We start from the raw sequence: 27,264 nt of genomic DNA on the forward strand, positions 1-27,264 counted from the left end.
ACGTTCGTGAAAAATATTTGCTAGCCAAACGCGCGCGCCTGGCGCGGGATGCAGTTAATGAACAGGTATTCAAACCGATCACATCGCGTCTCGAGAGTTCTTCTGCTGCCGCAGATTATTTATCGACTGAGGTGAAAAAAGAATCCGCTACACCTATCGCTAAACCTGAGATTAAGACTTTCTCTAGCGAAGGTGAAGAAGATGATGATGATTTACCACTGATTGTTCATTCCGGTAAACGCTCGACTGCGTCACGTGAGCCGTAAGGTGAGGAAGCCCGGTCCTACCTAACCGGATTCAATTCTAAAATAAATGATACGACCTACGGAATTTACAAACGCAACAATCGCTGGTTCTTGGGAAATAAGGAAGTTTTTTTCCTACATAATAATTTACTTCGCATAGATGATGAACTAATACAACCTTCGCCGGGATTATATGAGCTATTGTTTTCGAAAGAACCAAAGGTGTATTCATTAGCTGCATTGTGTCAATACACACGCTTGCTGCGGTCTACTAGCGCGTGTTATAAAAGAAATGATGCGTCATCCAAACGTTATAAAAACACCGATCATGAAAAGTTCGGGCTCATTAAGGATCTTTGTCCTGTCATTGCTTCCCATGAAGGCAGTGGTTTAGTTGAAAAACTAGATTTAAATCGTCGAAAGGAATATTTTTACTGGAACTCGGTAAATGAATTATGTGATCGGCTTAGATTATTACTTGCATCGCAACAATCCGGGAACACGAGACATTCAAATGAAGTGTTGGCCATACTAGAAGAACTCATTGAATCTAACTACATTAAAAAAAATTAAGTAAAAAAATAAAAAATTAAAAAAAAATGACTGCCAGACGCGGTATTGCGCTTGAACTTCACAAAAGCGCAAGCAAAGTCTTTCCTCAGAGACGTGTAATCACTAATGGTCTCAGCAATCTTTTACAGATCGATTTGGTGGAAATGCAACCTTATCACCGTGCAAATTAAGGATTCAGATATATATTGGTTGCGATTGATGTTTACACCAAGCGGGCTTACGCGGTTCCGGTACTGAAAAAAACTGCGGAGCTTGTGGCTTTAGCTATGAAACGTATTCTAAAGGATTCTGGAGGTTTCACTCACGTGCACTCAGACAGCGGTACCGAATTTTATAACAGAAGATTTCAGACATTGATTAAAGAACACGGAATTAACCATTATTCAACCAACAGCCAGCTGAAGGCCTCGGTAGTTGAACGCTTCATTAGAAGTTTAAAATTGCTTTTGTTTAAAGAAATGACCGCTCAGGGAAACTATAAATGGCTACCGCTCTTACCAAAAGTTATGGAAATATACAATGGCAGATTTCATAAGACTATCGGTATGAGCCCCAACGAGGTGAAAGATAATTAATTCTCTTCTTAAAACGGTTTACAATGTTGTGAAAAACATAGACCACAGGCGACTTAAAGCTAGTGTCGGAGATCATGTACGTATCTCAAGAAATAAGGATTTATTAGCAAAAGGTTATTCCGTAATTTGGTCCCACGAGAATTTTAAGGTGATAAAAATACGCAACACTTACCCTAGAACATACTACTTGTCTGATCTAGATGGAAATGAAATCAAGGGCGGTTTTTATTCTCAAGAAATTCAAGTGACGAAGTATATAGACACTTATTTAATTAATAAAATCCACAAGCAACTTCCTACACTTCTTCTAGTCAGCTGGAATGGATTCCCAGAATCAGTTAAAACATGGATTTCTAGAACCGATGTGGAAGACTGATGGAGTGAACCGGCCTTAACAGACTCTAATCGCGGATGTCTGGAGTCCTTTTGAAGGGTTAGGGTGTAGACTACTGCACCCCCCACCCCTCTGCGAGCGGCTTCCCTATGCGGGTGGACATCTGGCAGGGTTATTATTATTAAAATTAACAAGGCAGAGGGGTGGGGAACGTTTCCGTCGCCGACACGTCTGCGACTCCAACCCTCTGCGAGCGGCTTCTCTATGCGGGCGGACAGTGTCTTGGTCATTATTAAAATTAACAAGGGGGAGGAAGGAGAGGGGTTGGAGCCGCTGACACGTCTGCGACGGCGCGTACTCCCTCGCGACTACAGCTATTGGGAATTTTTTTTTTTTTTTTAAATATATAATGACTATAAATGCACAATACATTTCTTTTAAATGACAAGTGACGTAATAAGAATACTTTTTTTTTTAATAAAATTGGTGATATATTATAAATAATATTAATATTTTTTTTTTAAAGTAATTAATTCTACTGTGTATTTCCACAATACACACTACAAGAGAACATTATGTCTTTAACACATAAAAAAAAAAAAAACGGTGTTTGAATTCGCTGAAATACGTAAAGTATAATTTTTTTATTAACACGCTATAAGCATAAGTAATGCCTATAGCTTTTTTTTATTATTATAGACAGACATGCTACACAACAAATGAAGCATAATATGACTATACTGGTCTAGTACTATAAGAAAACATGGCTACACTTCAGTGTGTGTTTTGAAATTTGGCATCTACTACTACTACTACTGCTACTACTACTACTACTACTATCGTCATAGAGTAGTGGCTGCCGAAATAATACTTTTTATATTCAAACTTGAGAAATGAAAAAAACAATGACTATAAATGGGAAACAAAAAAAAGATGGCGGCCTGGTATGCTGTGCTACAAGATGGCGGCAGGGTGTACTATGCTACAAGACGGCGGTCTGGTATGCTGTACTACAAGATGGCGACTTTCAGCAATAGATTGTCATACATATAATATTATTTATTTTTTCAAAGTTGGCTGTTCTGGTTACTTCCTAGCAGCCGAAATTAATATATTTTTTTTCCAATGTTGAAATAAACATGGCGGCCGGCCCGTTTTTAAATTTCCCGCTTAGCACTATAAAAAAAAACATGGCGGCCGACTAGCAGCCGATGCACCTCGTTTAAATTTACCGCTTACTACTATAAAAAAAAACATGGTGGCCGACTAGCAGCCAACACTATATATTTTTTAAATTTTCCGCTTAGCACTATAAAAAAAAACATGGCGGCCGACTAGCAGCCGACACTATATATTTTTTTAAATTTCCCACTTAGCACTATAAAAAAAAACATGGCGTCCGACTAGCAGCCGATGCGCCTTGTTTAATTTTACCGCTTACCACTATAAAAAATATACCTTTTCTTTAAAAAAATAATTTATAAGCATATATACAACATCTGAAATTATTTTCTCCAACATGGTCTCGTGGTCCTGTGGTTAGCGTGACGGACTAACGATCCAGAAACGAAGGTTTGAATCCCCGCCGCCTGCCCTCACATTTTTATACTTGTAAAAATAATTCTGGCGCGCGCCACACTAGCGCTACCTACCTTCCTCATTTAGAAACATACACACACCCCTCCACGTGACGTCAACAACCCCCCTGCGGATCCCCTTCACGTGGCTCCCGGCAACGCCCATCCGGCCACGTGGTGCCACGCCCCCCCCCCCCCCCCCCCCCCTCCCACGTGCTCAGACAATCAGCTGTTCTTTGTTTACTGTGCCACCAGAGCGGCACACTCCCTCTACTGGCCTCCTTTGTTGGTCAGCCCTACTCAGCTTTCCACAAGCGCCAAAACTCGACAGTGTTGCTACAGGTCCATAAAACATGGAAAAGTTGGAGAATTTAAACGTTGTTAGGAAAAACGTAGAAATTGCATTGAAAACATTTTTGAAAGCTCAGGAAAAATACTTGAGTTGTAAATTTTAACCGGAAATACAATTGAAGCCTAATAGTATCTATTACAACTAAAATAATTTGAATTGTGTTATTATTTGTATTAAATTAATTTAACCTTTTACTATAGATGAGTAAACAAACATTCAAAATATTTTGACTTAAAACAGTTAACTTTTTGTGCTTTGGTTGTGCTGATCTGATTCTGAAATTCTGCGGTAACCATAAACAACAAAAACAACTTTCACCTGTCAGGCTATCACCCTCTGCCACATGAGAGTTTCAAATCTGTGCTCAGCTCACTGCCAGCTAATGTGTTTCAGACAGTACCAGCAATACATGAACTACAAGTCCTGGATACATGCACAAACTGCACAGTAAAACATTTTTGTGCCCAGCATTGAACAGCTTATTATACAATAGAAAATAGTCCAATAACCAGTGTCATGGTGGATGTAGCTGGTGCGTTTGTGAGGTAGTGAATTCTCTTAGCATATCATATGTCCTAGTTCCAATGCAGACAATTTTCAGTACCAGTGCTGTTAAATGTGCTGTACATTACAGTTGAAAATTGTAACAAAAATGCATGTATGAGTGCCATTTGTAAACAAATGCACTGGGCCTTGCTTGTATCAGCAGATTTGGACAGTTCACATGAATCAATCTTTGTCCATCTCTATTCTGGAATCTTAATTGCTGTATTATGATTGGCATGTTCATGATTGGTGTTTGTATGAATTTTACTACCTTAAAACCCTTTTCAGAAGTTTTCCTGGTTTTTAAGTTTGAAAACAGGGTTGGAAAAAACCTCTTTTTTGTTTAATCCAGGTTTATTGACTTAAACCAATTTTTTTTAAATTACGTTAGTTATTATAGTTCACAGCATGTTCAAAGGAAAGCCATACAACATCCAACTTTCTGCCACTCATGTTGAACCAGAAATATTATAACATCAAAGGACTGAAGTCCAGCAAATTTGCACATATGACTGGGACTTCACCACAGAAAGGTTATTTTCCCACATGAGGAGGATTCTTTGTAGAATAGGGGTTTCCCACAATATAGGAATTTTTTTTTGTAATAATTAATTTAATTCCTGTTTTTTTTTTGTATACTTTTTATTACAATTTACTAATTAATTTAATTTTAGAGGAATATTTAGCTATAATTTATAATTTATTCAGATAATTTAAATTATAAGATCTTGATTGGTATATAATTATTTTGTCCTGTAAATCATAAGAAACATTAATGAGCAAACTATTGTTATTAGAATGCAGTTAGACCTTTTACTAAAATTTATTAATGTATTCTATTTAAAAATACATTTTTAAAAAACCATTTGGTTTTTAAACCACTTGATTTAAACAGTGGTTTAAATAATTATGGTTTAAATCAGCCAGTCCTGGTTAAAATATTTGAGTTGTTGAGAAACTTCTTAACAAAGCAAAGGTTTAGAGTGTTTGAAACCAACATCCAGAAACACAATTTGCAGATGGTAAATCCAGTAGGGAACTCTGAGGTTTGCTTGTACTGAAACTTAGGGTGAATCTTTGCAGTTAGTCAAATAGTGTAATACTGTTATTTGCCTCGAGTGTAACTGTGCAAGCCACCCTGAGCGCTGTGAAACCTGCAGTAAGTGGGCATTGTGAACCGCAGTTACAGAGGAGGCCTCCCTGTCGTGCTGGCTCTCTCGCCTCCCGTCCCCGAGCCGGTGTCGTGGCTGCTCAGTCGCCACGGCAACGTGACGGTGAGGCTGGTCCCGACGGGGTCGCCGGCCGGCCGGGTGTGGAACCTCCTGGTGGCCGGGGCCGGGACGCCCTACGTGCTGCTGGGGCGGGACCTGGCCCACTTCTCCGGCTTCGCGCGCCTCGAGCGGCTGGTACACGCGCTGGCCTCCGCCAGCAGCACCGTGCGTGTGGCAGGCGGTGCGTTCAGGAATGGCACCGGCCACTGGAGGGTCGGCTGCTACCAGGCCTCTGTCAGCAATTACCACCTCAGGTAATGTATAATACATTCATCTCCCATTGTACTTCGATACAAACACTTCTTTATGTTCCCCGACGTTGCACTTTCCTCCATTTTACTTCATTTATTCGTTCCCTTAAAAAGTTTATGTGATAACTGTCTCTGCACACTGTGTACTGTAGAAATGTGTAGAAAAAAAGTGCTTGCTTTGGCGTATTGGAACTAGAGCCAAACGTAATCAAACAACACAAGACGTAAGTTACAAACTAAGCCAGCTGGCATAGCTGCACGCTGAACAAAAACTGCAGGACCGCCTGGGTTTGAGTTCTGGTCCAGTCGTTCTGGCTTTCCATTAATGGTTTTGCAATATCACTTCAAGAAAATGGAAGAATGGTTCCTTACTGTAGACCATAATGATTCCTTCCCCAATATCTGTAATTTATTTTATGTCTTGGTGATGAACCATTAAGCCCAAATAAGAACAGTATTTACTATAATATCACGTGGAGCCTTCATTGTGATAAAATCTTTGTAAAAGAGGACATTTAATAGGGGGTTGTCTGTGCAGGTACGAGGAGGGATACCACCACTCCTGGCAAGACTGCATGCTGTGTGATGCTGTTGCCGGCCCGTTCGTAGCACGCACCGATCACTTACGACGGCTGCCTCTCGGTGAGGGCTTCAACTCTCTCACAGTCTTCGAGCACTGGTTCCTCCACATGCGACAGCTGGGCGTCACGGCGGTGGCGTGTCCGGACTCCATGTTCTTCACCGCAGGGGAGGATGCCGTCGCCAGCCCTGCGTCGGCTGAATCTCATCGGTCGGCATGGCTCTCCCTGGCTCGGCAATGGGAGCTCCAGTACGTGACCTTGCCGTCCGGGCAGGAGTATGCCTTCTCTTGTGAAGAGGCGAAGCTGTCATGCAATGCATTCACCGTCACGCAAGCGTACCTTTTGCCACCATGTTGCCTTTCCAAAGTTCGGCAAGTGTTTGCAGCTCTCGACGAATTTGCGACCAAGCACAAACTTAAGTACGAGTTGGACTCTGGTTCCGTCCTAGGGGCCGTGAAGGTCAGGGGCTTCATGCCTTGGGATATCGACGGCGATGTGATCTTCCAAGGCGACGGCTACGCCACGTTCTACAAGTATCGCAAGGAGATCCTCGAACAAGGTATTCCGATGGAGTCGTTCAGCCTGACTTACAATGGTCCGGCAGGGTTTTTCAAATTCTTTGCGTCAAGCATATTTATTGAAATGTGGGGAGTCAAAAGACTTAGCTGGTATTTACTTCCCGATACACTGAAAGATATTCCAACTCGAGTGGATGTGATGGGACTGTGGATGTTGGCACCTGCAAACCCTGGACTTTACGCCAGGAATAAGTACGGGCCCAATTTTTTGAAGCATGCACATTCATGGCGATACCTAGGCATGGACAGCAGTTTTTCTGCTTATAAAATGGTGGGGACGTGGAGGCAGTGCCCTTTAAAGCATCACCATGCTTGCCTTGACCTTTTCCCACCAGATGGTAATCTAGCTTACTATATACCACTTACATGATAAAGCTTTTATGATGCTTTTGTGCCTTGATAATAACTTTTTTTTTTACATACAGTTTTTTTTATGTTTTTAGATGGTGTATGGCAGAGCCCTCCTATAGGCTGTGCGTTATTGTTTGGTCAAATATAAGCAGCATTTTTAAAGCACTGCCATGACTATAAATCTATATTAGTGTCTCAATTTTCATACATGGGTAATGTGGACAGTCAGTGCTGATATAAAGGATAAGCTGGTGTTGTTAGAAAACCGATACTAATACTTATATATGTTTTAATGAATGTTAAAACATTATCTATTTTTTTGATTTGATTGAATTTCCAGAATTAATTTTTTAATACCATGCTAGTTACCTTGAATACTATATACCTATATAAATTCCTTATTCCCGTGTTTGTTGTGTACATTGTTCACATAAAGATAACACTTTCATGTGAAATACCAAATCCAAAATGCTTTTGGGAACATTAGCACTGTAGTTTCTGGATTTTTCTGTCCTCTCTTCCCTTAAAAACTGTATTGACGGGCTGCCAGCACTGGCCTAACAATGGCAGACTTTGAGAAAATGTTAGCATGTGTTGATGCTTACGCTACAGTTGTACAAAATCCAGACTATCCATCAGTAACTTATTCATATATTATATAGTACAGTAAGTCCTCTATTTACGTCGTACCGATTTACGTCGTTTCGGATTAACGTTGCTAATGTTTGAGTACTCATGTTTCAATTTAAGTTGTCGCCGATTCACAATAACGTAGTTTACAATGACCGTAAATCTTTATTTTAACCAAAACACCGTATATAATTCGTTTATAATTCTTTGTTTCCTTCGGTAGTTAATTTATGCTATGTAGCGTAAGCTACACGTTCACCGCCTTATCTTATCATACATCATGAGGGACGCTTCCTGCTCTTACGTACAGTATGTACTACATATCTGTTTTTATATTTCAATCAATAAAGGTAATAAAGCAGCTGGTTAAATAACCATTCTATAAAGCTGAGAAGTACTAGTTGGACTTGTTTCCCACGCTGTCGGTTGTCATTTGCTGATAAAATTGCCCGTTGTCACGTCTGTATGCCAGCGCTTCCGGCCGACCTTGGGCCGTGGCTGGCCGGTGGCGTGAAACATGGCTCATTTTGCGTCGTTTCTATTTACGTCGCGGTTTTCAGGAACGTAACCCCAACGTAAACGGAGGACTTACTGTATATTACATACAGTTTATTTACTGTATTCATCTTTGTCAACAATTGTTGTGGTCATGATGTGGTCATAACAAATTTAAGGGTCAATAAGGGTATAATTTTGTATTTTACTCTTGAGTAATTACCTGAATTTTTATCTGTATTTTATTAGGTTGCAGCATGTAAAGTATGGAAAACTAAACATTTGAAAGGGCTTGGGCAAGCACAAAGGTAAAGTCATTATTTTATTAAAATTCTTAACCTTTAATTGTCTGATGTTACAATAAATTGCTGTATGTGTCTTTACCTGTACAGAATATAAATATGGAACTTTAATGTTAATTCTTCTATTTAGATATGCTTCAGACACTCTTAACAAATATAAATAAAGTATTTACCTATATAAGAAATAATAAATAATGTATGAGCAATATTAAGAAAAGGAAAATATTTAGGTTATCCTTGGCCCAAAGCATCTTGCTTCATTGCTGCAATAGGCAACATATATTCTTTCTTGAGTTATATCTTAAGATACAGGAAGGATTTTTTTTAGATGTTTATTTACAGTAGAACCCGTTTATAGTGAACCCGCCTATAATGAATTCCCGTTTATTGTGAATTTCCGTCTCGGTCCCGGCAAAATGATGTGAGGTTATGTATTAATTTATTGGATATAGCGCACAACTTTTGTCAATGTTGATACGTTTCCCCGTGTACCACGAACAAATTTTGCCGACATAATGCACATTTATCTCAAATATTTTCATATAATTAAAAGTATTTTCACAAAACGTCTATTCTGGATCACATTAACGTTTTTCTCCGCAATATGCTACTCGATTGTCCACTGTTCATAATATAAACAAGTCGTAATCGAGTGGCCTCGGTAGGCTACGTGTAGCCAGAAATGGTGCTCAGTTTGGTGAAAATAAAAATAGTTCTCCCTGCATAGTTAAAGAATGGGCGAACGCGTGTACATTTAATAAGTTATCAAAATTGAACATAAATTACCGCCACACAAATAAGTATGTACATTATAGCAGCAAATTCAATATTTTTACGTCTCATTTTTATCGTTCACGTTTCGGACATTTTGATCGAGTAAGGTTCGTAAGACTACCACTAGATAGAACTCTGTGGACAAAATTTTTCCATAGAAAGTAAGAAATTTTCGTTCCAGCTTTAACAACTGCGATACTAAATGATACGTAGTGATCTTTGATGCGCCAGACTCGTTATTTTTCGTTTATTTACTTTTGACGGTAAAAAGAATTTCGTGTTATTAAGCTGCAAATGTGCTTCAATAAGAAATACGTACATAAAAAAGGGTGAAAAACGCGTTAAAAAACGTAAGGCATTATCTGTGCGAGATAAACTGGACATTATTAAAAAGGTAGACTCCAACCCCACTGTCCCGCACGTGTTAATATCAAAGGAACTGGGAATTGCAACATCCACATTAAATACAATATTAAACAAGCTGAACAATCTTCTTTCTCAAGCTGCGAATACGTCACAGAGTATTAAACGCCTGAAAAAGGGAAAATACGCCGATGTCGAAGAACCATTAAGAGAAAGTTTGTACATGTGTAGTGTATTAAAAATAATATCTGCATTTGCTCATAAAACTGTTGCTTTGAGTATTTCCATTCGTTCTTTTCTTGGCTTAGGCCTATGTGTAGTTAAGATTATGCTTTTGAGTATGTATTGCCAATATAAAAGTTTTCCCAGATATAAAGTTTCCCCTCTATAGTGAACATATAAACTGCTCCCTTCAGATTCATTATAACAGGGTTCTACTGTATGTATAATTTATTAACAAAGATCTCTGCTTAATTAGTATATTTTCTATTGACAATCCAAGTGTCAGTTGAAGATACAGACGACTGCTTTTTAATGTATTACACTACAGTAACAATATTATTTTATAATGGTCGTTATTTGTTTGTATTGTATTTTTATTTCACACAGTGGCTTTTACTTAATCAGGTATGTGTTTGTATGAACTGTTTCCTTGTATTTTTTATATATACATATATATATAATGCTTTGGTAGCTAAGTGTGCAAAGGTTGCCAAAATCTTAAGTATACTGGTTGTTTTAATGCATTGCAAGCTTGTTCCTATTCATGAAACAAAAATGTATCCATCCTGTTTAGTGGAAGTGAGTAAGACAGGCTGTGTTGAACATGTAAGTTTTAAATATGCTTTAACTGAAGGTTTATACTAGTTTAAGTGGAATGCTTAGATTCTTCTCAACAAATACCTATACCTTTTATTATAATTTTTAATAAGTTTATTATAGCATAAACATAATGAACCTTTATAGGCATTATTTCTTTTACTAGTACATGTTGGTTGACATAAATTATGTATTATGTAAATTAAATAAAAGTATAAAACAAATTATTTTTGATTATATTTACATATATAACTAAAAATGACAGTTAAACAAGATTAATTATAATAAAAAGTAGCGATCAGAATTTTACTCGCTGTATAACAGAGCTGGTTTTTACACTATAAACCCCAAGTTTTGAATACAGTAGTGTCTATATTAACTGAGGCTCTGTATTATCCAAGCTGACTTGGTGCCATTACAAGTAAAACTATTGAAACATTTGCTTGATGTTACCCAACTGTTGTCAAAAGTTTAAATATAATTAACTTCAAAGATGTCATTTACTGGTCGGGCAAATCATGGAGTGACATTAAAGAATCTACATTGAAGAAAAGCTGGAGAAACCTCCAAAATGTTATACCTCTGGGCCAACTGCAAAGTGCAAACCAAGACGATTTTCTCATTCTATCTGTGTTATCCGAAATTTTGCTCATCCAATGTTACCGTGGTCCACATTATCTCTGTTAATCAAGATTATACAGTACACCTCGGACTCGCATACCGTGAACAATTGGTTCCGAGAAATACTTGCGCTAAGTGAATTCGCGTTACGCGAGTTCGGCTATCCCCGTTATTAACAATGTTATTTTCAATAATGAAACATGGCACAACTGTTTGGGCGCACACACACCAAGTTACCTTTGAGTTTTCCCCTAAATTCTTACGTGTGTCTGTTTAAAAAAAAAAAAAACCCTGAAACATAAAAAATGAACTCTTAAACACACATGACAGAAGTTGCAATTGCTTTACATAAATGGAAAGATTAACGTAGATCGTCCAGAGAAAAAGCGAATGTGGATGTAGTTGCTTCTTCCTCCACGAGTGAAAATGTAAACAAGCTGTCTTTGTGTTCGAGTACAGCAGGGGGTGTATCAACTTCCTGACCAGAAGTGGGAGGGGTAGCTGGCGTGTCACAACCTTCATCTTCTCTTTCCCAAGCCGGCGCCGTCGCCTCCTTCACAAGGTCTGCTCTTTTGGAAGTCGATGCAGGCGCAAAAAAACTTTCTAGCCGTGTTTGTGTTTTACTTTTTTTTTGTGTGTTCGTACAAGTCTTTTTACACCTGACATACCTTATCGATTTCTTTTTTGAAGTTGTCACTTCTTTCTTCATTAGGATCATTCTCCTCTACAATCGTACAAGCTTCATTTATTTTGCAAAAAAATGTAGCCAGATCTGTTGATGTGAGGACTCGTTCAGCTCTAGGTGACATGTCTTCTGTTGCTTCCTGCTCTGCACGTCTCACCTCATCCTGTCCAATAAGTTCTTGTGCGGTCAGTTTTACATCATGGGAGTTAATGTGTTCATTCACATCTGTTGTGTCTATTTCTTCAAATCCAAGTTTTTTGTCCATATCTACTACATCCTCTGCTATTTCCTCTAGCCGACTCAACTGGCTCAAAGCCAGGGAATTCCTCTCTAAAGAATGGACACAGCTTCTTCCAAACACCACTTAGACAAGATTGTTTCATCTCATCCCAGCTTGCAGAGATGTTATCAATGGCATTTTTTATGGAATACGACTTCCAAAATTCTTTCAGTGATGGTTTCCCTTCCCCATCCGTCGCTTTGATTGCTTGCAGAAAAGTGCGTCGTAAATAATATGCTTTGAATGTTGCAATTGCCCCTTGGTCCATAGGCTCCATCAAAGAGGTTGTGTTTTTAGGCAAAAATACCACCTTAAAATTTTTGTTCAGGTCTGTCAGGTGAGTTGGCTGGCCAGGAGCATTGTCTAGAATCATCAATGCTTTGTTATCAAGGTTGTTGTCTTTGTTGTACTTTGTAACATCAGGTACAAAATGTTTGGTAAACCAATCTGTGAAGACAGCCTGTGTAATCCATGCTTTACGATTTGCCTTCCAGATTACTGGCAAATGTGGTTTTGAGCAGCCTTTGAGTGCTCTAGGATTTTCGAAGTGGTACACTAATAAGGGTTTTAATTTATAATCTCCCGTTGCATTAGTGCCAAGCAGAAGTGTAAGCCTATCCTTGGAAGCCTTAAATTCGGGGACAGTCTTCTCCTCTCTTGAAATGTAAGTCCTGTCAGGCATTTTCTTCCAATATAGACCTGTCTTGTCTGCATTATACACTTGTTGAGGACTGAAGCCTCCCTCGGCGATGATGTCTTCTAGAATGCTAGGATATGATGCAGCTGCAACTGAATCAGCACTAGCTGCTGCTTCTTTTTTTTTAATACAGTGCATATTGTACCTGTCTATGAACCTTGAAAACCATCCTTTACTTGCTGTAAACACTTCACTACTATCGGGGTTCCTAGGTTTTTAAGCAGTAAAAATGTCTAATGCTTTCTTTTTTTTTTTATGACGCCCGATTTAATACCACACTTATCTTTGCTGTGATTTTTTTCAAACACCCATTCACTGAGCAGTCTTTTCAGTGTGAATCATGATCGGTGTTAGGTTCCGCACTCTCACCTCCATGGATGTTAATGCATCAGATGACAACAGTTTCTCCTGTTCACTTTTATTTTTGATAATGGTCCGTACCGTATATTCACTTAGGCCTAATGCGCGACCAATTGCAAATTGCACTGTTGCCTTCATGGTTTTTAGAATGCCGTACAATTTCCAACTTCGTTTCTAAAGAAATACCTAGTTTTTCTTTTTGCTACCACTTTATCAGACTGTACTTCTTTTGCACGTTTCATAATTATTACATATGTACTGCGAACTTTACCACGCACAACAACAAAATGACTAGCTGATTATAAAGTGTACAACAAAACAAAGCTTGACGATAACTAGTATATCTACAGTCGCCTGGGAAGCGCTTTGAGTCATGAAAAACGACACACACACGTGGCGGGCGGGTAAGGTAATATGATAGCTGAGACGGCTTTTTCCTGCGATAGTTGACGCGCTGAGCTTGGCTAAACACTGCCCGAGCGGCATGCACACAATATATCCGACAATGCGGCGACACCCCACGGCAGTAAATTTATACCAAAAAATTAATTCTCACCATGCGTTATGCGGGTTTTTATTTCGCACTATCTGAAACCATTCCACTAAAATTGTTCTTGCGTTATGCACATTCGCGTTAATTGAACTTGTGCTATGTGAGTCGGAGGTGTAATACTATCCACTATTAAGTCAACCCAACATGTGCTAAATTGAGTATCTAAGTACAAAGAATTTGAATTATTGGTAAAGATTTTACATACAATAAAAAAATATGAACTTATAGAACAAGTTAATCATTTGATGTTTGTTTACACGTTCATAAGTGATCATTGTATCAAAATATAAAATTAAGTATGTACTGTAAATAATAGATGAACTACATAAGCATTGTGATTGGTTTGCTGAATATTATCATTGGCTTGTTATCTGTGGACTCACCACTACTGTTGTTATCGCTGCTGTCATCGGACTTCCCATCACTGACAGTGCAATACTGTTGCATGTTTTACCGGACACTGCCAGTGCATTGGTCATCTTCTTTTTCGTGGAATTTTGTATAACAACATGGCATAGTTCGGGTGGATGTTAAAGTTTTGATTTGGGGGGGGGGGGGGTGTTATTTGGGGGTTTTGTCCCCTAGAAGTATCTCAAATAGAACTTGTTAGCTCGTTTGACAAAAAAAATTACACTCTCTCCAAAGAACTTCACAACCTGTCAAATGTGTAGAAGTACTGATTAGGATCTGTCTGCGTGTGCACCCTCTACAGGATGTGTTTGAAAACATACAATATATATAGTTTGAGTTCAAGTACATAAACAGAATAACTAAATTTAAGTAAAGAATAATGTACATCATTAACAGTACATCTTAAAAACCATGGCATTAAATAAAATCTTCAAAGCATGTCATCAATATAAAATTAATAAAAAATGAAATATTTACTGTTATTCATTTCTTAATAGTAGGTGTCCATTGTTTTCCTACATTTTAATGCCTTAGGGTGTCATCCTAAATTTAAAAAAAAAAAAAAATTACTTTACTAACTGAAATAAAACTTAGTATTTGGATGTGATGTTCTAGTTAACTTAACCTAACAATAAATGACTGTGGATAATAATTGTAGCCATCTACCAATATTATCAACACAATCAGAATGGATCAACCATTCTCCACCTAAAATAACTTCTCATAGAAGCTGTCAAAATACTTGGCTGAAATAAATGGAATTAAAACTACCATTTCATTCTTAACCTTAGTTGTCTCTCCTTTTATATAGACACTCATGATTATCCAGATAAATAAAAAAATCCAGAATTCACGAGAAATAGTCACAGATCCTGAATTATAGTCCCCTGGCTATCATTAGGCATGCCTACGTCTCATTGTTCAAACTAATGAGTGATACCGTGTCGACTTACCTATCCTTAAAAGCTGCTTCTAATACGAGGCTAGATACGTGCTGCAGTATTGCAACCTGTAGCGTTGGCTGGCCAAAACTGGAACAAATGTTTATGTGAAAAGTTCCAGGTAACATTGTCCGATCGCTGTCGTCAACCCGCAGATAAGTGACGCCGTCATGCCACGAGTTTTACAAAATCTTTAGCAAAGCCGGGTGCTCCTTTTGGCATATCATAAATGTAGGTTTAATTTCTGGGTGTGTTGCAAGCCACCACATATGTGAAGTTTGCTACAAAAAAACCACATGACTGATCCTCAGTTGTTCTTTGTAAAATCTGCTGCAGCATGACAACTTGTTAACAAATCATCCTAAAACACTTAATTTTCCATCCTTCAAAATGTCTTGTCTGGGGTAATTTTATGTTTGTCTCTAAACATCCATGCATTGTATGTCACATATTGTCTTATGACAGGATTATTTACACTAGCCTTTATATGTGCAGTTAATTTATTGAATGTGATTTATGTAATAATTTTAATTAATGTGATTAATATAATTAATGTTATGATAATTGGTAAGTTTGCCAGTATTACATCACAAATCTTGAACCTAAATTTTTACTCAAAAGTAATTATCTTTCTGCTGCATGCTGAGAGAATTCATACAAGTGCCTGTTACTATATAAATGTAACTACACCTATCCCTCACTTATCACGTCTTCAGATTGCGCGTATTCATTTAGCGCAATGTGAATTTTACTGCCCCAGTCTCGAATAGCACGTCTGTAAATTTCAGTTAGCGCAAAATCTCGGCAGGCAAAAAATAAATAAAAAAAGCCAAGCACAACAGGAAGTCTGTTTCAACTTCTGTAAACAACAGATGTGCCGTGTGATACAGTTAGCCAAACAAGGGGGGAAGAGATGCGCACGCAGGTCTGTCTACGCTATCGGCTGTTGTACAAACATCAGCTATGGCAAGTTAAATTGCGGCTATGGAGTGTAAAGAACCAAATGTTTTTACGTCCTCGCATATGCCAACGTGCGGTACTGTTGTTGCCTGGCCATAAACCTGGCCGTGAACTCAGTCTAGCCAGTGTACTGTACGTGCTTGATCACTCATAAATCATAATGCATGGTGTTCAAGTATTTGAGACAAAACTAGAAGTATTACTGCCATCAGATTATCATGAAGGCCACGCTTATGTTGGTCACACTTTAGTTTTAAGCAAGTCAACTGTGCGCACAATCGTACAAAATAAGGACTCTTACCAAAAGTTTATATTATAAGTCTGATGCTGTTGGTTGTACTAGCAGGAATATATTTGAAATTAGATACTGGAACAGAAATAAACAGATGATGCACGTGGAAAATGATGTAAAATTAATGTTGCAATAAAAAAAAATCATTGACCTGACAGGATTGGTGTGAACCAGGTCCTGATACATGAATAAGCACTTTAATTTTTGAAAAATTAAATTTTATTATCCTGACAGTAATATCGGTTTCACTGTCAGGTTTGGAAAGATACGCGATATGAGTTGAAGGTCACGCCTAGGCGGGCAAGTCAGCCAGCCGACTGACAATAAAGTACATACATAACCACGTATCTCCCGTTACGCGGTGTCATATTTGTCATACAAAGTTTGATGGGAGGCATATAAAGATAAATGGTGTAACATATTTATAGTTGAGTGTTATTCAACTCATTTATATTACATAAAGTATATTTTCCTACACAATATTGGAACACATTAAATAAATTAGCCTTGCTATTTATGGAAACTAATGCTTCAGAATATGCGATTTGGAATAACACGAGCATTTTTAGGAACGAATTAGTCTTACTAAGTGAGGGATAGGTGTATATATGGTAAATTAAAATAATGCAAGGTTACGCGTACATAAAATAACTTAACAAACACCAAAATAATGTTTCTACCAAAAGATGTTTGCACTAATGTGAACTTAGTAAATATATACTACTAGTTGCTTTTGTGTATACTATTATGTAGAGATGAATAATGAGTTGTTTTATTTATTATAAGTCAAGCAGAGTATTTTGGTACCATCTTGTAAATGTAGGTGGTTTATGTGTGTGTATGTGAGTGAGTGTGTGTGTGTGTGTGTGTGTGTGTGTGTGTGTGTATATATATATATATATATATATATATATATATATATATATATAGTTTCCTGCCTCTAAAACACATGAACATTAGTAAAAATAGCTCAGCAAGTGTATATTTTTGTTTGCTTTGAAATAAAAAGTAACTTATGGTCTTATATCAAGAGTGATAGATATAATGATTGTAGTGGGACTACGATCAAAAGAGATTAAAACATTATAAAAAGTGTTGCTTTAGTGATGAGATGTTTGATTATAAATATGTCTGTTTTTATGTTGAGACACCTTTTTTTAGACGATGGCAGACACCTAAGGAGGGGCCAATCAAATCCTTAAATACATTCAAATCCTTAGTATTCATAGGATTAAATATTTGGGGGAAAAGATTTGACAAAAAATATTGAGGAATAAAGTAATTTACCTAAAACATTCAACACTGATAACCTTTGAAGTTTACTAAGTCAATTTTTTCTTTATATCTTTCTTGTTACCATTTACCAAGATATTGTACTTATAACATGAAATTGTAATTTTATTTGTATTGATTCTGGAAACTTCATTTGTGAAACATCCATTGAATGGGTAGGATGTTTCATCACCATAGTTAATATTTTTAATTTATTGTACTTATTTTTTTTTTCACCCTTCACTCTTAGATTTGGATTCGAGGGGTATATTCGAGACCCTCTTTGGGATTCCAATTTGTGATTCGGAGTCAAGAAAATTGGGATTTGACCCATCACTACAGACAACAGAAACTGACAGATTAAATGAGTAATGGTTAATCAGATTTGTTACTGTACTTGCATATATATATATTGGCAGTGTAGCAACAAGTAAAAAAATTATTTATATTTATATAGTTTGTGTTTTTCTGCATTTGGAACCTAGGTAGATTGAATTTTTGTCCACAATAACAGCTAGGTATAGCAAGTTTTTGAGAAAACCAATAGCTATAATTTATATAAATATTAGAAGAATTACTTGTTCAATAGTATATTATAAATATAAGACGTATATTTGTGTTTTGAATATCAGAGGAAATTTATTAGTAAAGTAATAAACGTAAGCTTTAAATGTCAGAATGCCAATGAGTATTAAAATATATGGTTAAATAGACAGGCTGGTATCTGTATGTGTGTGTGCCTGGGGTGGGGGGGGGGGGGTTTAGCATGGGTGTGTGCACCTTCCAATCAACATTGTTTTGATATTTTTGACTAGATTCCTAAGCCAAGTCAATCCCCTATCAACTGAACTCTGCTCTTCTCGTCGCAGTTCATTTCATAAAAACTCAGCTCATCCGTACGCCTATGCATTCTTTTAATGCTCATATTATATTTTTATATTTTTAGATTTGTCTAGTCTTAGTTGTAACTTTAACAATTGTTATCTGATTGTTAATTTCTCTTGAACGGTGTGTGTGTGTGTGTGAAAATTCATTGTAATATTAACACTTGTAAGCACAAATAAATATATATTTTATGTTTTTCCATGTTTATTTTATTTCAGAACGTACATTTAATATGAAGTAAACTTTGGTGTTTGTAGAAAAAGAAATAATAGTACAGTTATGAATTTTAAGTATTATTTGATTATATGAATAATTTTGCATCTTATTCAACAATTTTCAGCAGACATATTGTCAACTCTGCATTAAATGTTATTTATTAACCTTTTTGGTTTTTATTTTGATGAAACACTACTAATTAGACATTGGTTCAAACAAGGTACTAGTTTTTGTTTGAAGTCACCAAGCGTGTCCTCTGTTATAAGAAAATCTACCAGGCCTAGCATAGGCACTGTTTTCACCAAGTAGCACTAAGGATTGTGAAAAAAAAGTTATATTCCAATAAAATGCTTTCATGATCATATTTAAGTACAAAAAAAGTTTTATCAAACTAGGCAGTATTCTACATTCTTTGTCTTAAGGCCAAGGAATGATGGAGCTACGCAACAACTCACACCTGCGTGTTCTATTCGCATGTTATAAAAACATAAAACAGTGTGCTTGAATGTTTTGTTATTTAAAAATTGTACGAGTATTGAAGTTTGATGGGGGAAAAAAAACTTATCAAGGCTCACTCAAGAATACAGAACTTGAATTAATTTAAGTTATTCACTTATACACTGAAATAACATGGCAACAGGAATATTACCCCGGCTTAAAGGCTGACCAGGTCACCTCGTGGCCTGGCCTCGAAAGTTCGTTACGTATTAAGAAATAAAATATCCAACTGGATTTAAATAATTACGTTAAAGAGCCATCCTCCCGTGGTAGACCTCGAGGAAAAGAAAAAGGTTTAAGAAATAATTACGGAGCGACGGATGTTAACAGATCAGTGAAACTAAAATATTGAAGTCGATTTTTTTTTAATTTTTTTTCCTAACCTAACTAAAACTAAGTGTATTTTGTTTGGGAGGGTCTGGGTTAGGGAAGACTAGGTGCGTCCCAGGCCGAAGCCTTTACGCCTATTCATGCTGGGTTTAAGCCATGCAGACAAGGGAGCATGCATCGTGTGCTTGTTCGGGGATTGGCCAGCCATGGCTGCGATTGGCGCCATGACTAACTCCCCTATCTTAATACTAGACTATAACTAGATAAGTTGGGCCCAGGTAAAACCTCCATAGACAGAGGGAAAACCCTGGGCACTTTCATGCGGGATGCAAAATTTCATGCATTAATTACGAGCAGGTTGGTTACAGGAACAGAAGGATGGTTCAGGAAGAAGAGTTGGTCAGAGTAGAAAGAGTCTACCATGCGGGGGTTGGGCGCTTGGACGGTTGTGTCCGCTTGTGGTGTTTAGGGGCACTGGTTTTTTTGGGGGGCGACTTAGTCGTTTCCCCCCAGCTGCCAGCCGAGGCGCGCGCAGGTCTTATACCCGGGCGGCGAACGGAAGCTGACTGACGAGGCCAGGGCATCATGGCCGCCGGGAAGCGGTAAGTTCCCGTTATTTTACCAGGTATCCCCCTGGTAACATATTAAAATTAAAAACCCTTTTAAACATTAAGCAAAAACTGACCACAGTGATTTATCATTACCAAACTTAACTTATTTTTAATTTATTCGTTAAAGTTCAAAAAAGTAGTTGCGGGTAGTTCCGGGGTTGCCCGCCTGGGGCGCTGCACCGTCCTTACTAACTACAACTTAAAACATAAACACTTAGGAATTTAAAAAAGATGAAAATAAAAGGTTTGCATTACAATTACTTATTATTTTAATTACGTTTTTACGGGAACGTGGCACTGAAGCTACTGCCTCTTGCAGGGCCAAGGCTCACACGCACACACACCTGCACACGGGGCAGGAGGTTTGAAATAGAGGGTGGAGATGGGAGGAGAGGGGTGTTGACGGCGTGAGGCACATCGGGCTTAGGGAGGGCGTAGCCCCGGTCGACGTCAATACATATTAATGCGTGAAGGAAAATCTTTGTATTTTTAAGCAAGCTGAACCCATGGAGGAGAGTGAGATTTTGCATAGTTAAAGTTCTTAAGCTTCTGCCAGCTTGTGAACTTCTCATTTGTAGAACAAGGATAGAGTTCTAGCACAAACCAGAATTTTTTGTAATCTTTAAACTTTTTTTATTGTTTTTAATTTTATTTTTTAAATATTTTTTTTGCCTGTAATTTTTCTGATTTAAAAGAAAATGTGTGACGGTTTTCTCCGTGTGCTCCCGACTATTCTTGTCAATATTATGATAGTTTTCTCCGTGTGCTTCTGATTATTCCCGTGGTTTCTCCAAATGCTTATGGTTATTTCTGAGAAACCGAGCACTGCATAAAGGATTGTTTACCTAATGAGACATGACATTTTATTTGGAGTTACATTTAATTAGTGAATTTCTGCTACTAAAGCAGCACTTGCAATATTTTTACGAGGTGGAATTCAAAAAATAAACAACCATTACTCAGTCAAATAATATACCATGAGACATCTGAGAAGCACTAACATGCAAGACGAACTTCCCCCTCCTTGGTGTTTAGCGAAGCCATCCTTCTTTTGCGATCGTTAGTGAGCATCCCGCATCCCACATAAGAGAACTAAATATTAACCTTCAAGCAAAACATGGCGTCATCTGTTGACAAGAATTGGGACTACTTAAAACAAGCTTCTTTGCATGAGATAAATTAACTCTCACCACTGAATGATTGAAGCCAGTTGCAGCCATGTAGTCTCGAAGCCACATAGCCTTGTGTCCTGGAAGCTTCGTAGTCCTGTAGCCTCGTAGCCTTGTGTTCCGGAAGCTTCGTAGTCCTGCAGCCTCGCAGTCTCGTAACCTTGTAGATTCGTAATCGCATAGTCTCGTAGGTAACCTCCTGGCTAGTAGTCACATAGTCATGATGCCTTGGAGCCTCGTAGACTTGTAGTTACGTAACCAAGTAGCCTTGTAATGTTATAACTTATAGTTATAACATATCTAATGCTGCTGGAGCAGTTGGAGCCAAAGAGAAAATTCAGCCGAATAAGACAGATGCAGCAGTTGGAGCCTTGTAGACTTGTAGCTTCGTAGTCAAGTACTCATGTAGGCATGTAGTTCTGTAGTCTCGAATCTTCATATCCTACTAGTCTTGTAGTCAAATAGCGCTAGGCCTAAGACTATTTGGAGTCAAATATTTTTGACGTCATTGATTGTTGGAGCCAATGACTGTTGTAACCAATGACTGATGGAGGCATTGTATCCTAACGTAAAATTAACGAACGCAACCTACTGAGTTGAATGTTCGTGAAAATGTGCGTCCTTTTCGTTAGATGTGCTTCCTGTTTGTAGAACGTGCTTCCGATTGTGCTTCCTTTCGATGATTGTGCTTCCAAATGTGTTTCCTTTCGTTGATTGTGCTTCAGATTATACTTCCTTTTTGATGATTGTACTTCCTTTTTGATGATTGTACTTCCTTTTTGGTTGATTGTGTTTTCGATTGTGCTTCCTTTTGTTGATTGTGCTTCCGATTGTGCTTCCTTTTTTATGATTGTGTAAACTAAGTGCTTCCTTTTTGTTGATTGTGCTTCCGATTGTGCTTCTTTTTCTATGATTGTGCTTCCTCTTTGTCGAATGTACTTCCGATTTTGCTTCCTTTATCGTTGATTGTGCGTAGTAAAATCTGTAGTGACTGAATATTTACTAGTTTAAAACCTCTAGTTCTTGATAAAATCTTTTTCAAGGTCTCTTGGTCCTTTAGTATATATACCCTACCAAAAATTTACAACAGAAAACAACAGAAAATACAACAGAAATTTACAACAGAAACCAACTGAAATACATTAGGATACAACAGGATTTTCTGTTGTATTTAATGCGGGAATTGGCCACTTTCTGTTGGTTTCTGTTGTAAATCTTAGTGTATTTCAGTAGTTTCTATTGGTTTTTGTTGCAAAACATTCTAATGGATTCTGTTGTTTTCTGTGGGTTTTATTGTATTATGTTGGGTCTTGTTGTTTTCTGATGTAAAGAGTTCTGTTGGTTTCTGTTGTATTCCAGTGTTTTTCATTGTATTCTGTTGGGTTTAGTTGGTTTATGTTGCAAAGAGTTCTGTTGGTTTTGGTTGTATTCCAGTGTTTTTCATTGTAATCTGTTGGGTCTTGTTGTTTTCTGTTGCATAGAGTTATGTTGGTTTGTGTTGTATTCCAGTGTTTTTCATTGTATTCTGTTGGGTCTTGTTGTTTTCTGTTGCAAAGAGTTCCGTTGGTTTCTGTTGTATTCCAGTGTTTTTCATTGTATTCTGTTGGGTCTTGTTGTTTTCTGTTGCAAAGAATTCTGTTGGTTTTGGTTGTATTCCAATGTTTTTCATTGTAATCTGTTGGGTCTTGTTGTTTTCTGTTGCAAAGAGTTCTGTTGGTTTCTGTTGTATTCCAGTGTTTTTCATTGTATTCTGTTGCATTCCAGTGTTTTTCATTGTATTCTGTTGGGTCTTGTTGTTTTCTGTTGCAAAGAGTTCTGTTGTATTCCAGTGTTTTTCATTGTATTCTGTTGGGTCTTGTTGTTTTCTGTTGCAAAGAGTTTTGTTGGTTTCTGTTATATTCCAGTGTTTTTCATTGTATTCTGTTGGGTCTTGTTGTTTTCTGTTGCAAAGATTTCTGTTGGTTTCTGTTGTATTCCAGTGTTTTTCATTGTATTCTGATGGGTCTTGTTGTTTTCTGTTGCAAAGAGTTCTGTTGGTTTTGGTTGTATTCCAGTGTTTTTCATTGTATTCTGTTGGGTCTTGTTGTTTTCTGTTGCAAAGAGTTCTGTTGGTTTTGGTTGTATTCCAGTTTTTTTCATTGTATTCTGTTGGGTTGTGTTGTTTTCTGTTGCAAAGAGTTCTGTTGGTTTTGGTTGTATTCCAGTTTTTTTCATTGTATTCTGTTGGGTTGTGTTGTTTTCTGTTGCAAAGAGTTATTTTGGTTTTGGTTGTATTCCAGTGTTTTTCATTGTATTCTGTTGGGTTGTGTTGTTTTCTGTTGCAAAGAGTTATTTTGGTTTTGGTTGTATTCCAGTGTTTTTCATTGTATTCTGTTGGGTTGTGTTGTTTTCTGTTACAAAGAGTTCTGATGGATTCTGTTGTATTTGAGTGTTTTTAATTTGATTCTGTTGTTTTCTGTTGCAAAGACTTCTGTTTGATTCTGATGTATTTTAGTTATTCTTCTTGTATTCTGTTGGGTTTTGTTGCTGAAAGTTCTGTTGGTTTCTGTTGTATTCCAGTGTTTTTCATTGTATTCTGTTAGGTCTTGTTGATTTCTGTTGCAAAAAGTTCTGTTGGTTTCTGTTGTATTCCAGTGTTTTTCATTGTATTCTGTTGGGTTGTGTTGTTTTCTGTTGCAAAGATTTCTGTTGGTTTTGGTTGTATTCCAGTGTTTTTCATTGTATTCTGTTGTTTTCTGTTGCAAAGAGTTCTGATGGATTCTGTTGTATTTGAGTGTTTTTCTTTTGATTCTGTTGTTTTCTGTTGCAAAGACTTCTGTTTGATTCTGATGTATTTTAGTTATTCTCCTTGTATTCTGTTGGGTTTTGTTGCTTTATGTTGCTGAAAGTTCTGTTGGTTTCTGTTGTATTCTAGTGTTACTCACTGTATTATATTGGGTCTTGTTGTTTTCTGTTGCAAAGAGTTCTGTTGGTTTTGGTTGTATTCCAGTGTCTTTCATGGTAATCTGTTGGGTTTTGTTGTTTTCTGTTGCAAAGAGTTTTGTTGGTTTCTGTTGTATTCCATTTAAATTGAAATAACAATTATTCATTATTAATCAATTTTAATTACTGACTCAAAAATATATATCAAAAATTAAAACACTGAATTTCCCACAGTTTTCTCGTTCACTTTTGTTGCAAAAAAAAAATCACATTTTAACCTTGTGGTGTATCCAAGCCCGTTTGCTATAGTCAAATATTGTAGTAGGTTAACGCAAGCCTTAATGTTTAATAAATCTTATCTATAACCCCAAAATATATATTAAAAGAAATCATATTTCTTGCCAATTTCTTCATTCACTTTTGTAGCAAACAAATGTCACATTTGTAACCTTCCAGTTTGTCCCAGCCTGTACAAAGAAAGTGAGCCATAAAAATGTGTTAAATAGTAAATCAATAATGTATTTAGAAAAATGTTGTTATCCATTGGTAATTTTACATTAATCAAACTCGGTAAATAAAATATGTAAAAGAAAAACAGAAACACTTTTCTTAAATCCCAAAAATTATGTGGGTAATGGCGATCTATGGTGGGAAATGTGATCACTGTGATCAGCATTACCCCCGAAGACATCCGCCATGAAACAGGTTACGTACAAGGAAAAAAAAAATATACAAAAATCACTAAAGAACAGCAAGAAAAACAAAAAAAACCAACAGGATGCAATGCCCATACAGCACAAAAAGTTTCAAATACATTTCAGAAATGTAACTCTTGATACATCGTTACCTTTTTGTCGATATTTCAGGTATGTTTCAGATACGTAGAAATGTCTGCAGACAGAGATATAACAGTGTTACATTTCAGAAACATTCCCCAGAAATACCCCAGATACATATCTAATATACATGTCTGAAATATGATAATGCAACAGGTCCGATATATATACAAGATGTGTGTTTGAAATATAGCACTGCAATATCTCCTAAACATATCCAAGATATCTGTATGAGATATAACACTGCATTATCCTTGTAATATTTTACAGTCACGTTTATGACAGAATAAAATAACATATTTGTAGTATACAAATGCAATTACTCAGAAACATGTAAGAACTATATTTCAATATTACATATCAGTATATTATTTGTGTAGCATAGCACTGCAATACATCAAAACATTTCAGTTTATAGGTATTTCTGAAATATTTTGGGCCATACTAAAATTTATCACAAATCTTAAGTATTAAATAGGTACTGAAAAAACACATCAAATATTACATCCATTAAATTTAAAATGTTTCATAAACTCCAATGTTAACAGTTAGACAATACGTGACATTAAGTAAACTATACCAATACCTACACATAATTTTTTTTGTGTAAATGTATGCTGATAAGATTATTTTTTATGAATTTGGCTAGTAACATCAGAGATAAGCATATACCATTACTAGCTATAAATTATCCGGACACCTAGATGAACAGATATTCCTTCTAACACCGCTTCCCCCCCCCCCCCCCCCCCCGTAGAGAACCATTAACAATCTTGGTATAACTGTATCAAACAAGAAAATGACAGGAATATGCAGTAGTGTCAATGCAAAGTCAAATGCATTGTCAATTGATGACATAATTCATGTCATCCACATTAAATAAATAAAATATATTAACCCATACCAATATTTTGTACAAGGCCTACTCATTTTAAATTTACACAGCACACCAAAAGTATATTCACACTGACTGAGCGGACTTTCACAGCAAAATTGCAAAAATATATTAGCTGCCACTTCATATATACACTCATTTTCCCTGAACTAAGAAAGAAAAATTCAGAAACCAATTTTATATATATTTTTATTCTTACAATAACAGCACTATACAAATAATTATAACAATAAAATAAAAACATAATAATATAAAATATTTTGAAAAACAAATACATATGATGTTTTTAGACATTGCATGTGCAACTGTTAGCATAAAATATGTATTTCACAATTATTTGTCAATACTGCTTTGATTGTATAAGATTTAATACAAACATTGCTGTTGCAAAGTTTTCCAATATACCAGTAGTTTAAAAGATTAGGTTAATATCTGTCAAAATTACAGGTAATTTATAGCTATTTCATTAAAGCAATAAAACTTAATGGAGACTTCATCTGAATACTTACATGCTGTATTTTATAATATTTTAACTGAATGTAACGTGCACAGATGAAACACATTCTGTAATTGTCGGAACACCGGAATCTGTTAAATTACTGCGCATGAACTACATTGATTTACAATTAAAATAAACAAATATCTGTATCTTTTTTATGCTAATTTTACTACTAGTATCATAAAGTGTGCAATTATCAGTATCACAATTAGTAATCTTAATTAAATTTAAAGCAACATCTGCTTAAGTAAATACATATGTAGTTGCAGTTTAACATCTGCCTACAATATGAAATTGGCAAATTTCATGAACATTATAACTTTACTAAAGCACAGCAAACCTTTTAAGAAGTTTTCCTGATTAATTAGGTTCCAAAAATTTAATTACTCTCTATTAATAAAACAACAAGACATATTATGAAGTTTTTAGTTAGTTAAGTGAAATTGGCCAGTACTTACAAAAATTTCTTAGGTGAGCTTCACTCTACTTAAAATCATGTATTTAGTGAATAACTTCTGTTATGACCAAGGAAACTTTGTAAACTAAATATTTTTCTCCTTGTAATTAAACTAACACAGTTAAGTAGAAAGAACAGTGGTATGCTAAGCAAAAATGAATGCTATCATACAATTATAACAAATGGATGGTAGGTATTACATTATTTAACACTATCTTTCATCGAATGTGTTAAAATAACCACAAACTTCTAACAAA

General features: G+C 36.5%; 1 protein-coding gene across 7 annotated transcripts in view; it reads left to right on the forward strand.

Annotated features, from left to right (window-relative positions):
* The window catches only part of LOC134546287 (uncharacterized), an 87,503-nt gene extending 73,398 nt beyond the window's left edge, over positions 1-14,105 (forward strand). For all 7 annotated transcript variants that reach the window (XM_063389002.1, XM_063388999.1, XM_063389004.1 and 4 more), the window contains 2 exons: positions 5,386-5,727; positions 6,263-14,105. In XM_063389002.1, coding sequence (XP_063245072.1) covers positions 5,386-5,727; positions 6,263-7,253 — 1,333 coding nt within the window. In that variant the 3' untranslated portion in view covers positions 7,254-14,105. The remainder of the gene's footprint in view (positions 1-5,385; positions 5,728-6,262) is intronic.
* Positions 14,106-27,264: the final 13,159 nt, after the last annotated feature.

This window comes from Bacillus rossius, chromosome 1 (assembly GCF_032445375.1).
Source record: "Bacillus rossius redtenbacheri isolate Brsri chromosome 1, Brsri_v3, whole genome shotgun sequence".
NCBI lineage: Eukaryota > Metazoa > Arthropoda > Insecta > Phasmatodea > Bacillidae > Bacillus > Bacillus rossius.